Source organism: Gossypium hirsutum, chromosome A05 (genome assembly GCF_007990345.1).
Source record: "Gossypium hirsutum isolate 1008001.06 chromosome A05, Gossypium_hirsutum_v2.1, whole genome shotgun sequence".
In the NCBI taxonomy this organism is placed as follows: domain Eukaryota; kingdom Viridiplantae; phylum Streptophyta; class Magnoliopsida; order Malvales; family Malvaceae; genus Gossypium; species Gossypium hirsutum.
Window position 1 is genome coordinate 4425936 of NC_053428.1, and position 14372 is coordinate 4440307.

A 14372-nucleotide genomic window follows, 5' to 3' on the forward strand; every position below is an offset into this window, starting at 1 on the left:
GCCAACCCAGGGTGAACACGTGGAGGGCCCCAAAGCACACGTATTTTTTTATAGAAATTCCAAGCAAAGAGCGAATGACAGGTAGGTATACACTGTACCTTTTTCCCCTTAATCCCTGCTATAAGAAAAAAGATTTCCATTTTAAGTTGAGAAAAATTGACAATTATTTAATTTGGAAAATTATAATAATTAAAAGATTATGATTCTATTCAATATCGATTTGGATTATTATTTGATTTTTAAGAGCATATAACTTACTCCAAGCTGAGTTGGGTTTTAAAAAACCAAAATATTTTTTATATATTTTTTTCAAAATATCGTTATCATCCTTAACCCCAGCTCTAAGTTTTCCTTTTTTCTATTTTTGAAAATCAGTAATTGTGTAATTTGCAAAAAATATAATAATAAAAACTAGGTTGGGTATATATAAACATTCTTTTTGCCGTGTATTTTCAATGTGAAAATCGAAATGCTATGATTGTATATATATAGATAAAATACTGAAAAGAAATGAAAATAAATAACAAAAAAATACATAGTTTAAGAGTGAGTTTGGATGGACTATTGAATGTGATGCATTTAATTTATTTTTTATCTCACGCTACAATATCGCTATAGAGTCTAATATCACCTCCACCACTGTGTTTATATTAACCACATGTAAACGCACCATCTATCCAAACTCACCTAAGTAAACTTCAATATATCCAAACTCACCTAAGTAAACTTCAATATTATTCAAAGCACTTGAAAATATAGCTCTCCAAATATATTCCGAAAATAAAAACTCCAAATGATCTTTTTGAGAACTAAAATCTACCATTTTAATCAAAGAACAAAAGAATAAAAATAGACAAATAATTGAGAAACGAAACAAAAAAATACAATCTTACAAGAAATCTAAAAATACTATTATGAGCAACAAGAAAAGAACAACATAAATCGCAAGAAAACTGGGAACAAATTAACACCATATATGCAGGCCATAGATTTTGGTTCCGGTATCCATATAACAGATTCTCATATCACCATAAATTATGAAATAATAATGGATATTCTATTAAGGTAAAATTTTATTTATTGATTTTATGAATTATCTGTACTGTACATACAGATTAGTTTTGGGAGTTCCAAAAAATTAGAAAAGTGTTAAATTTCATGTTTGTATGAGATGAGATCAAAGAGAGGACCTAATATGCTACCCCCCGGCTCATGGATCCAATCTCCATCTCAAATTTTGGTTCATCATCGAAGATCAAAATCAAAATCTGGCACTATTCGTCACTCAAAAGTCAGAATCCCAAAACCTTCTGTGCTATCTGTAATAAGGGCTCCATAGCGCTCGGTGCAAATTTTCTGGCAAAAAGAAAACAAATCGAACTCGGCTGATCGTTATACCTACACTGACGACCTTCCAAGATTCTCTTGAAGAAGTCTTCTGTAATGTCTGATCTGCCAAATGTACCAGGATGAGGCCCACCCCTTGACCAATCAACCCATGTGATGCTTCTGTTTGCTAAGAGATTGGGTGTCTGGATGGTTAACATGGTGGGGAAGTAGTGCTCGTCCACGTAACATGCTGGTCGGCAGAACTGTTCAAACTTAGGATAATAGGTAACATCTTCCACTATGTTGATTGCAAGCTTTCGGTTAACTTCAAACCATTGGGACCCCTTACGCCACTTGCTGATATTAACCTCCGGAACCATATTATAATTGTATCGTCCTCTGCCGAATGGACCGGGGTCATCAAATGCACCCATGAAGCTATGTTTGGATTTCATTATGTACTGGTAGATGACACTGAAATTGTATAAAGGAATGCAAGATTCGGAGAGGAGGATAAACCATTCATTGGATATGTCAAGCAAGGCATTGGCAAGGAGCCTTCTCTCGGCATCACACATGCTCATCCTTCCCCATTCAGCAACCTGCAGAGGAAGCAAATACAGAAATCAGGTACTGCTCAACCCCTAATAGAGGGGAAAAAGGCTAGAAAATGTACTGAAAAATAGAAAAAATAAATAAAATTTAACAGTTGATGAACAAGTGGCAAACAATTATTTAATATGACAGCAACTAAAAATAAGAATAAAAATGGGCAACCACAGCATTTGCTTAGGTCTAACCGAAAGAAAGATGCTTAGTACAACAATACAAAAGATGATAGTTTCTAGGAGCATAAGAAATTGCCTCCTAGGTTCAACCCTCAACACAACAGCCAACATTTTACATAGTAATTATAGGTTTGGCTATCTACGAATTATCTCAACCCCATCGTAACATTCTCTGAATCCAAAAAGTTCAGCAAAAAGAAAAAAGATGAAAGCGGGATCTTTTCTAGTAAGAACTGAACCATTAAAGATTATGCACTGCTCCTAAAGCCACTTAAGAGCCATGATTTTAAAGCCAAACATGTTAAAGTTGTCTATCTCCTATTTGTTCCTAGAGCAAACCTTCTGTTGACTAGAAGCACCTGTTGTACAGACTGATTAGTTGAAAGGCCTCTATGATTTCAGGGTCTTAAACCCATAATGCGGTTTGAAGCACAAACCAGATCTGTATACAGACGGTATAAATATATAGATCTCAAAGTGCAATCTCACTCCAGGTTAAATGACTCATAAATTGAAGGTAACGAGATGAAACATGTGGTTTGAACAATCAAATACATCTCATGCATTTCCTGCTTATGTTTATCAAAACGATACATAGCGAGTTCATGACCATAATTTTGCATGTGTCAGCAATGAGCCAATGGTACGCCTATATGTAGGCAAGAACAATCCCTTCCCTTGCAAAGAGGTTATAATGACAAATCAAAATCCAAACCATCTAGCTAGCCGAGAAGAAATGAAAAATGTGATTTAAGCAGGGAAATAAGGAGAGCAACAAACTAATGATTTTCTTAAGAGAGATAAAGAGTGAAAGGCTATATAAGATGGCAGTTCTATGTCTAACCTTCAAAAACCGGATTTCAGAAAGTAATTTATGCAACCAGTCCAACAATTAAGAATGCCCCAATAACAAAATTTTAGAAGGTATCCAAGCATGCTATAAACACTTCCAGCATAGCAGCTACATATCAGAATTTATAAACAGTATAAGAACAAAACAAGGAAATTAACTCATCATTACGTACATAAGCAAGTAAAAACACATAAAAATCATGCCACATAGGAACAAGTGTGGTAGGGGTTCTTAACAATGAACAAAGAAGATTAAGACAATTAACAAAATTCAGAAACAAATGAATACTGTGATTAAATATTTGAAGTTGTTTAAGTAACATACTTGACTTGGGATTTGCCTCCGGTAAAATACTGAAGAAGATGGAAACTCGGCCTCGAAGGATGGCAGTGAATGAATATAGACAGAATAAAGCCCTTCATGACCCTTGAAAAACCTCTCCCAAAGAGGAGCAAGTGGCAAGGGCCCCTTGGTCAAGAACATAAAAGCAATCTTCGGAAGTCTATTAAATGGATACTTCTTTATTCTCGGCAGAAAAGACGCCCTCCATAAGAGTTCTTTATCACTCATTGAATGAAGCAAACTCGACGGGGGTTTTCTCCAATGATCTAAGCTATTCGGTTCTTCAGCACAGGGCACAAAAGTGGACTTAACCGTAGTTACCGTGCTATAAATTCCAAAACGCCGGATTGTATATATGCTAATGATCGAAAAGCCAATACAGAGGGCAAGAAAGAACCCAAACAACTGAAGTGCCCTCAATGGCAGAGTCTTAGATTGGCTTGTCCTAGTTGTAATCACCGGATCCTTGCCTTCCTCTAATGACCCAACCGACCCAATTCTTGTTTGCATCTTTTGAAACACCTATTAAAACCAGAACTAGACTTCTGGGAACAGATCCAGAAACCCCCTTTTCTTTGTTTTCCAGTCAAAACCAGTAAATTAAAAGCTCTTGCATCTTAGATCCCAAACGATTCATTCAGTCAAAGCTCCAATATATGGGTTCTTTTTGCATTAGGAACAATAATAGAATCACAGATCTAAAGCTGACAAGTTACACCGCCTGATCAGAAAAGAAAAAAAAGAGCACCCCAAAACTATTATAGCGTGAAGATTCAGAGTCTAAAGCAAAAGGGTACCTAAAAACAGAAACACAAGTAGAAGATAATGAACATACCATGTAACGTATTGGTGCACAGAAATAGTAGAGATAAAAAGAGGGGTATTTTTAAAAAAAAAATTGTATTAAGGTGCTTGAATGGCGGTCATATTAGTATCAATGGTCAAAATGACGGAACAATAAAGGAAGGTTAGGCAGAGGAAGACAGAAAAGTTTGGTAAAAGCAAAGTAAAGAGATGGAATGGAGAAAAGTTGGTTAGTCTACAAGATATAGAGATAAAAACGATGGTAACATATGAAATAAAAAATTTGGGTTTTGGATTCTTGTGGTCATGAGGTTGATTAATGAAATCTGAGGAAACTTAAAATTAAATTATTGCATCCTTTGCACGGCATAGATAGGAAGGCCCTAGGCCTAGGACTGATTTACTCTTTCCATACTTAACTCTTGACACTTATGTTAACGGTATTTAAAAATGGGTTGAATTTAATTATAAACTAATAACGCAACGTGGGTCAGCTGTTACGCAACGTGGATCCTCTTCTTCTTTTTTTTTTTTTGGATAATTAAGGTGGGTCCTTTTTTAATGTAAAATGTGTAACTTCTTACTTTTTTTAATTATTATGAACAAAAAACACTTTTTTTCAATTATGAATTTTAACATAAGAAATTATTATTTTTCAATTAAAACAATGGTATTTGAGTGATGCAAGTATGTTTTTGAGACTCATTTTTAATTCATTTTTATTTATTTACGCTGTAATAATTTAATTATAATCTATGATTGTTAGAATAACCTATTTATAATAGTTGGATACTTGTAATTATTTAAATATTTAATTATAATTATATTATATTTTTTAAAATTAAAAAATGGTATTTGAGTTTGAAAAATCAAATTGATTTAAATATTTTAGAAATAGTATATATATATGATCACATTTGATATTTATAATTTTACAACATTTTAACGATTAGATATTAGTTAAATAAAATTTTAAAATAAATATTTATATATAGGATCTTAAATTATAAATTTAAATATTAAATAAAACATAATACGTGTTTGAAGTCGTATCCTTTTAACCGGTGAATACGCCAAAATAAATATTAACAATGACCTATAATTCAGGAATATAACATTTTTTTTCTAAAACAATTTTTTTTTCATCAATGGCGCTGCATAGTTGAGGGGTCATATTTTGGTGGGAGTTTAAAATGGAGAAAGTAGTTTCATCTGTAGATAAGAATTAAGATGCCAGCGACTGCGAGTTAGACAGCGGGATTTGTGAGGGTTTGATGACCAAATTTCTGGTAATGCTACTGCTCCTAAACAACGGGGCGAGAAGTGAATATGCAGTTGACTGAATTAATAACAGTTAAATTAAATTAGAAGTATTTAAAATTTTAATCTCAGGTATTGAAATATTGCTTGCTTCGGTATTTATGAGAGCAATTTCAAAATAAAATACAATCGTTATAAAAATATAAATAAATTTGATTAAAACTGACTCATTAAATTAAAACTCACATAGTAATTACGTATGATTAGGCTTCAATCTGGATACTTAAGGGTCTATGCCTTTTTTCAATAATGTTTTGACTTCATTGGCAAAATAACTATTTACTTATATTTTTAACTTATTTTTTTAAAATATTTATATTATTAATTGAGTTGGTGTTACGAATCAATTGAATATTAATTTTAAAAAATAATTAAAAATTTTATTTTTATAAAGTAACAAATATCATTACCATGTTACTTTTTAAATTATTTATTTATATTTTTAACTTCTTATTTTAAAATATTTAAATTATTAATTGAATTAGTATCATAAATTAATTGAACATCAACTCAATTGAAAAATGACAAAAAAAAATTTATTTTTACAAAATAATAAATATTAATAGGTGATAAAATTAAACATATAATTTTTAAAACTTTAATTTAATTATTTCAAGTAAAAGCGCGATTAATTTCAACAGAAAATTTTATAAATATATTATTTACATAAAAAAATTCACTAACACCGTTAATATATTATATTATATTCTAGTGTATAATAAACGTTCTTTTGAAGAACAATTTATTCCACACGGTTGTAATAAATTCTAGAACAACTTAAAAAGTACACCGTCCGGTTGTAATAATGTTTACTGAAATAGAGTCAAGCATACCAAAACAAAACTGCTCCAAGTTGGTCCATTTACAGTTTCTAGCAGTTTTATCTCAAATGCAATAAAAGGCATAATCACTTTTTTTGCACTCCTAATTTGCAATAAAAAATAAAAACTTTTTTTTTTCTTTTAATTTTATATTTTTTATTATATCATCCTAAAATAGATGAAAAATCATGCACGTAGGTTACCAAGTGAATGTCATGTAAATAATTAATTTTTTTAAAATTAAAAAAAATACAATTTTATAAAAATTGTAAATAATTTTTAATTTTTTTAAAAAATATAATTTTTTTAAAAAATAAATTTAAAATGTTAATATGTTATTCATGTGGCAATTCGTGAAAAGTTTTAAAAAATTAACTTTTCAGTCAATTTTAGGTGATTTAATAAAAAAACATAAATTAAGAAATTAAGAAAAACTAAAAAAATAAATGAAAGCTAAAATGTTTATTATTATTATTATTATTATTATTATAACCGATCATAAAGCATCTTCCAGGTCTGAAATCTGAAGTAACCAAAATACCTTTAGGAAAAGCAAAGTAAAGAAGTCTTCGGCTTAACGATAAAATGAAGGTAGTTTAAATCTAGTATGATTTTAAATAAATATATGTACGAGTCTATACAAATGTATTGATTGTAATAGTAATCCATTTATATGTTAATATGTCAATGTATTGATTATAATTTTAAATCTGTTTGTGATTCTAGTTGTAACTATACAAATGTATCAATTGTAATTGTAATTGTGAAAGAAAAGGGCAAGTAATTGTCTTCACAATTCAAAAAAACACGAACAAGAAAACCACAAAGGCAGAGAACCATGAAGTGATTCATCAATTGGTTAAAAACCATTGCCATTGTATCTATTAACATACATCAAAACCCAACATTTCACGTTAAAAACACCTTCTCAAATAGCTCAAGCCTACATGTAATCCAGTCACAAGTTTCTTTCTCGTTCAGAATGAACTGTCAGTTTTATTTACCTTAACATGTTGCTAGCAAGAGGAGAGGAGAGTAGTATTACACTACTTCACCACATCAAAAGTCGAGCGGAGGTTGGATATCTTTACATCGTACTCGCCCTCTTCATCATAATCAGCAAAGTCACCTCCAGACAAGTCGACACCTTCAAACTTAGTACCTTCCAGCTACACAATCAAATAACCTGTAAGTTTACATAAATAAATAAATCCACCAAATATGCACTTGGGGATGGCTGTAAGCAACCTTGTAAATGCCAAATTATACATTTCTAGAAGTGGCTGGAAAATTACGGGCTCAGTGCTCCAACAAGGAATTACATCAAATGAAATTCAGAAAACATCAAGATATGCATAATATTAAGCAGGGTTTGCCATGAACCAATTAGTCCTTCACTTTATTGTGTCACAGTGTTCACAATTTCAAAGCCCTGGCTATAATAAGCTACGTTCACAATTTTAAGCTACCTAAAAAGGGCATGTGCCATGTAGGGTCAAGAATGAACAGGGGCTTACAGATTCAACCTTCCAGCCACCACCAAACACATAATCTATAGGCTCATAACCCCTGCACTCAAAAAGCATCAGAGGTGCATAGTTCTCTGCTTCGCTCTCTTCCTGGGTCAGTGGTTTACCTCGGCCTGGGATCACTGTTACAGTTCCGTCCCTTGAGCAAAGTTTGCACTAGAGAAAGACAGAATGAACCGCCATACAATTAATTAACTGCAAGTAATGTGTCACAAAAAAGGCAGAAGTTTGAGTATATACAAGTCAAGCACATACAATGTCTATATCAGGCTACTTTAAGGCATAAGATACAAGACAAATGCTCTCTAGAAAAAGAACGGGGGTTCTCAAAGCACAAAATTTATTCAACCCAAGAACCTTTCAGAGAGAATGGTGGATCACAGAAAACCTCAATCAACATCTCAGCACTCAAACTGAAATGAGCCATGCTGGTTTACAATTAGATTTTATAATCACGTAATGCTTACTATCATTACACAACACATGATCGTAGGGAAATGATATGATGCATCTTGAAACCAAGAATAAGATTGCTTACATATCGGTTCTTAACACCTAATAATACAGATTCATAGATTTCCTTTCTGGACTAAAAAACACAATCATTTTACAACTAAAATCACAATATGCAGCTCAGATGAAATGTTAGATTCAACATGAAAAAGCATTTGACAAGAAATTGACCAATTCCCAGTAAGAATGTTATGAATACAGTTTCGAATTTGTCTGTCATCCCATCTGTGCTCTCAGCACTCCAAACAAGCATAAGTTCCATAGATCGTAATGAACTTTCACTTCAAATCAATTGATACTATAGACAATACAAATATACAAGATTACCTTCTGAACGAGGTTGGTGGTTCCCTTGCCCCGAGGAAGAGGAACAGTATCGCCCAAGCTCACACATGTTTCCCTTGGACTCACCTCACCACAGTTCTCACATTTCAGCTGAAACTCCAAATAGGCAAATAGGTTAAAGAATTCAAATATTACCGAATACTGAGAATTAAAAAAAGAAAAAAAAGATACGATTAAAGAATACGGAAAATTTAAGTTAAACTTGTTGAGAATACTTAAGCGGAATAGTGCAGCAACAATAGAAGTAATACAGTTGGTTTCTTATGGAACCATATTTTGACACCATATCAAGCGGAACAAAATAAAGTCATCCATAAATGCTAGGAAAATCAAGAACCATATAACAGTATCGAGACTTAAGAAAAAGGCACCGCAAACATATAAATATGACGAGAACAGATTCTGAAATAGAAAAATGAAATGGCAGCGGTTTTCATAAGGAAAATAAAAAGAGAGAAGAACAAGTAAACGGATAGGAAAAGTAAACCTACGTGCATAGCAGTTGCGATAAATGAAGAGATAAACTAAATCCAACTGAAATTATGAATCGGCAAACATAGTAACTATAATAGCTAAAATTTCAAAAGAGAAAAGAACAAGAAAAATTAGTTAAGACAAAATGAAGAAGTGGTTTCAAGAAACAACCGTTTAAAGAAAATAACGAAGCAATTCAAAGCAGAAATTTGCATCAAAATGAAACGAGGTCAGCTCAAGCGAACAAAATCAAAGTCAAAAGAGAGAAAGATACCTTAAAGAGATAGGAGAAGGAAGGATCGTCGCAGCCGCCCTGAGGCTGGAGGTTTGTAAGATTTTGGAGGTCGGCAGCGATCTTCAGCAAGAACTTCACCATTTTCGCTTTGATTAGCAGCGTCAAACCCCAAGCTTTCTCTGCCGTACACTGGATTGGAAATGGGCCTTGTGCTAGTAGAAAACCGTTTGTGAGGATTTGACACCCTTTTTCAAAAATTCATTTTCCAAGGATATTTAACGCTTTCCTTTTCCTTTTCTTTTTTCTCAGTTTGGGCGGGTTTGATCCTTCTATAATATATTGTATCTCCAGCGTGGCCAAGATTAGCAAGTAAATACTCGCCGCGTGGAATAAAAAAATAGAATAATGACTTTTAATTATTACCAGATTTTAGCGCCCTTTCATTTTTTCCTTGAAAATATTTTAGACTCTTGTATTATGTTGAGTAGTTTACCCCGTTCTTTACATTAGAGGACCTGGTCATAATCCTCTGATCTTCCAATGTTAGCAAACAATTTCGAAACATTGTATTTTATTATCATTATCTGTCCCTTCAAGATGAGATAGTGATCCAATAAAATCACAAAAAGAAGTCGGATATCTAGTTCATAAGTACATTATATGAGACACTATTTCTTTTCCCCTTAGAAAAGGGTCTTTGCATCTGCCTAAAATGTGTTCATAACAGAGGTTACATTGAGCACTATTGGCCCCATCTCTCTGCACTTTTTCACCAGAACCGCTTGATGTACACCTCTGTAGCTTAGTGTATTTAGATGCCTGGAACTTCATGAAATGATAAACAGCACCATCCTTGTTATTAGGCAGATTACATGAATTTGATGCTGCAGGTTAGAGTTAGATTGACTTCCAGATAACTGACCACTATGAGCAAATTGGTTCATGATTTGGCATCCCATAACGAGGAAAGTAAGAGTGACCAACTGGAGGAGAACCTGGTAGAACCCCAATTCCTTGATGAGGAGGTGGCTCCTGGTTTCATTTTCTTGCTTACACAATAAGCACACTTCATTACGGATTCCCCATCTGTCTAGAATTGTCATCCATGAGATGCTAGAATGCATATGGAGATAGCCCGAGAGTAGTGGAAAGTGTACAAAGAAGCTCTCCAAGCAATTCTGGAGGGCAATTAACTCAAAAGAGTACACTGCTTAGACAACAAGGTGAACAAGTGGGGTTACGGGGCAATGACAACTGGACTTCCAATTCAACCTTATTAGCAGTCAATTTTTTTGAAATAGCTCCGTAGTTTGCTTTATTAAACTTTCTGAGAAGGGACTTAAGCCTCTTTAATTCAGTGAAAAGAATGGACATATAGGATAGGAGAGCCAATAACATACTACTCAAAAGAGTTCAAGTGAATGTTGAAACTAAGGAACTTCAAGAATTAATCACCAGCAAATAAAGAGAACAAAAGAATAAAATTCTCTTTCGTTGACTTTTCAAACTTAATTTTTGTGCACAGCTTAAGAGAGTATATCGTCCAGCTCCCATGGAGAAAAGCTTTAACCGAAGAGTAACGGTACAATTAACAAAAGCAACAAACAGTAACCAATGATTATTAATATCTAATACTGAAATCTTCTTATATCGATTATTGATACATTTTCATGATAATTGTTTTTTTTTCCAATTTACAAACATACACCAATCAGTACAACATATATATATTAAATCTACACTATTTTTACTCGTTTAATCAATTTCTAATATTTGTAAGTGGTGATTATTTTTGAATTTGTCCAAACATTTTAAATAAATTTATTTCACCAAATTAAGCAATTTAACTTAATTAATAGTAATTTATTTTAGGGTAAATTACACAAACAGTCGCCCAACTTTGGGTAGCTGACAAAACAGTTGCTTAGGTTTCATTTCAGCCACTCAACTTTCGAAAAGTTACAAAACAGTTTTTTTTAACGTTTTCCGTCACAGACGTCACGGCAAAGTGACATGGCATGTGACGGTGTCCTTGGTGTTAAAAAACGGTCCAACTCGCCGGTTACTCTCAATTTAACAGCCCTACCAGCCCTATCTTTGCTGAACATTCATCTTCTTCTACTTATCCATGCCAATATATAGTTTACTTTAGGCCAACGATTCATCCCTCTTCCTCAAATTCTAGTGGAATTATTTCAGATAGTTCTAGCTTCAACGGTCACCGGAATGGTCCATCTTTGCCTAGTGAGATACCTCCATCTTATGTTTTTCCTGCAATGAATCTCCATTATCAAAGCTGGGAGCACCATTCCCCTCTATTTTCTACATCTAACCGCCAAATTGGTGGTTCCGATTCCACCTGTCAGTCAAAGGTCTGCCAAGAACAGTTCAGATATGCCAAGACCGGGAACTTTTATGCATCCATTTGTTGCTGGCCACAGATATAACCCAAAGTAATGGATTTTTTTCATTTGAGAAAACATAGAGCTTGATTTTTTGGAATGTTTCTTCGTTTGTTAGACAAAAATATCATTCCAAAATATAGAAACATTTTGTAATACCCCTTACTCGTACCCGAGACCAGGACAGAGTACAGGGCATTACTATGCACGAACATGACATTGCCGAAAAATTTTGGGCTATAAAATTTAGTTCCAAATTAAAACCAATCACCATATTCATAATGTCCCTATTATGGACCTACGAGGCCCAAAACACACATTGAGAATGGTTTGGGACTAAACTGAGAACTTAAGAAAATTTTAGGAAAATTTTCTAGGAAAATTTTGTGCTTTGGGATACGCCCGTGTCCCTTACCCGTGTGGAATTAATTGAATTTATTTTCTAATTCGAACTTACAGGGGTTTTCACACGGCCGAGCACACGCCCTTGTCCTTGGCCCTTATCCTTCACACGGCCTAGACACGCCTGTGCCTTCGCCTGTGTCTAAAAACTTGGACATTCTATTTATTACGTCATCATTCAATTTGAGGTACACAGCCAAAACACATGCCCGTGTGCTAGGTCGTGTCCTCCACACGGTTGAGACACATAGCCGTGTCTCTGCCCATGTGTTTACTATCATGCAAGCTAACCTAAAATTTTTTGTGGAGGGGACACACGGCCGGGCACCACGCCCATGGGGGCTGACCGTGTGTCACGCACAGCCTAGACACATGCCCGTGTGTTTACCCGTGTGGACCTGTTTGGGGCTATTTTCCAAGCCTTCGGTCACCCTCTAACCTCCATACACACTTATAATTTCCAATGGTATTTAACACGGCTTAATTATACTCTTAAACAACTCTGGGCATACTACATTGCATGTAAACCACATCTCATCGGTTTAATACATGCTAGATTATCCCCTTTGTATTATAGATCACCTTATCATATAACATATTTAAACTTGGCTCATTTTATAAGTCATTCCCAATTATGACCTAACCATCCCAAGTGATTTGACCACAATACACATGTCTATTTATGAAATACTACATTTAATTGTCACGATAACATTTAGCCAAAGTCAAACACCATTAGTAGGTCACAGCCTACATCAAAATGAGCCATGTCTATGGCCATATACAAAAAGTTTAAGTTCAATATTTAAGCCTTTACATTGGCCAACCAATGACACATATAACAAAATAACCAAAAGTCTTATACATGCCATTGAACAAAATAAAGATATCTATATACCAAAGCAGGACAAGTCAATAGTGTGTTGATTCTCCAACCGTTTTCCAATCTTCACGAGTCCACGAGCTCTGTAAGATAAGGAAAAGAGAAGGGAGTAAGCATAAATATGCTTAGTAAGTTCGAATAACAGGAGGGTAAACTTACCGATTATTTAGCATGCAACCTCACAAGGTATTCATGACAATACATGCATAATATAAATTCCCTATCACATACACTCAATCATCAAGTTAGTTCAATTTCAAGCAATACCATTTCAAGCAATATAGTATTTATCTTAGATGAGCTGTAATACCCCATACCCGTACCTGAGACCGGGATAAGATACGAGGCATTACTGAAATTTTTAGAATAATTTCAATTAATTTATATTATTTAGTATTCATTTTCATGTTTCATGTAACATCCTTTTCATATATTCAATTCAAAATATCATATAAAATACGATACAATACTTAAATTGTCATATTTACTTGCTCATTCAGGGTATCTGAACCTACCTGACTAAATTACAGAAATACCAAGATTTAGGGGCATATTGGTAATTTATCGTTTTCTCAAATTTCACCCAATCTTAAATTGATAATTTCATTTAATTTATTAATTTAGATAATAAAAAAATTTATTCCCTTCAATTTAGTCATTGTTGACATTTTTATAAAATTGCCCCCTAAAGTTTTACTTTATTCAATTTAGTCCATGAGCTTAAAACATGCAAATTAGCCATGCTAACTGAATATTCATATACATTTTTTCCTCCTCCTCCTCTCCATTCCACATCCTTAATGTATATAACATTCTTGTAAGTACGATTTCACAATTTACTTATTAGTACTCACATCAATCTGTTCACACGAGTCATAGTCACTCAATTATTTATAATTCGAGCTACAGAGCTCAAAATTAAGATCCGTAAATTTTTCCTAAAACTAGACTCACATATCATTCCACCATAAAATTTTAAGAATTTTTGGTTTAGCCAATTAGTACAGTTTATTCATTTAAGTTTCCCCTGTTTCACTATCCAACAGTTCTGACCTCTCTTCACTAAAAATTAATTATATCATAGTACAAAACTCAGATAATGTTCCCATTGATTTCTATTGAAAATAGACTCATTAAAGATTCTAAGCATATAAATTTGATACTCTAATTAATTTTCTCCAATTTTTGGTGATTTTCCAAAGTCAAAACAGGGGAACCCGAATTCATTCTAACATTGTCTCACAAAATTCATTATATCTCATAATTTACAAATCCATTGTTTACACCATTTCTTTTCTGAAAAACTAGACTCAATAAGCTTTAATTTCATAT

General features: G+C 33.4%; 2 protein-coding genes and 1 pseudogene across 3 annotated transcripts; 1 reads left to right on the top strand and 2 right to left on the bottom strand.

The window, feature by feature from the left end:
* Nucleotides 1–1060: 1060 nt before the first annotated feature.
* LOC107941866 (glycosyltransferase BC10) lies at nucleotides 1061–4391 on the bottom strand. The gene is made up of 3 exons (XM_016875485.2): nucleotides 4148–4391; nucleotides 3295–4033; nucleotides 1061–1931 (listed from the first exon to the last, which is right to left on the bottom strand). Exons 2-3 carry the CDS (start codon nucleotides 3820–3822, stop codon nucleotides 1293–1295), a joined length of 1167 nt encoding a protein of 388 aa, XP_016730974.1. The 5' UTR covers nucleotides 3823–4033; nucleotides 4148–4391; the 3' UTR covers nucleotides 1061–1292.
* A 2699-nt stretch (nucleotides 4392–7090) lies between these two features.
* LOC107941862 (CXXC motif containing zinc binding protein) lies at nucleotides 7091–9669 on the bottom strand. 2 transcript variants are annotated; one of them, XM_016875483.2, is made up of 4 exons: nucleotides 9393–9667; nucleotides 8627–8734; nucleotides 7775–7942; nucleotides 7091–7426 (listed from the first exon to the last, which is right to left on the bottom strand). In XM_016875483.2, exons 1-4 carry the CDS (start codon nucleotides 9492–9494, stop codon nucleotides 7304–7306), a joined length of 501 nt encoding a protein of 166 aa, XP_016730972.1. In that variant the 5' UTR covers nucleotides 9495–9667; the 3' UTR covers nucleotides 7091–7303. The 2 variants fall into 2 exon arrangements, with proteins under 2 accessions (XP_016730972.1, XP_040968849.1); XM_041112915.1 differs by having other exon boundaries at nucleotides 7392–7426; nucleotides 7727–7942; nucleotides 9393–9669.
* A 610-nt stretch (nucleotides 9670–10279) lies between these two features.
* Nucleotides 10280–14372, top strand: part of LOC121229189 (uncharacterized) — a 32286-nt pseudogene continuing 28193 nt past the window's right edge.

Coding starts and splice junctions, on each gene's coding strand:
- LOC107941866 (XM_016875485.2), bottom strand. CDS start 3,822: ATGCAAACAAGAATTGGGTCGGTTGGGTCATTAGAGGAAGGCAAGGAT. Junction 1,932..3,294: donor GGAGGCAAATCCCAAGTCAA/GTATGTTACTTA, acceptor CTTCCTCTGCAG/GTTGCTGAATGGGGAAGGAT.
- LOC107941862 (XM_016875483.2), bottom strand. CDS start 9,494: ATGGTGAAGTTCTTGCTGAAGATCGCTGCCGACCTCCAAAATCTTACA. Junction 8,735..9,392: donor CCTTCTCCTATCTCTTTAAG/GTATCTTTCTCT, acceptor TTGGAGTTTCAG/CTGAAATGTGAGAACTGTGG. Junction 7,427..7,774: donor GTGGCTGGAAGGTTGAATCT/GTAAGCCCCTGT, acceptor TTGATTGTGTAG/CTGGAAGGTACTAAGTTTGA.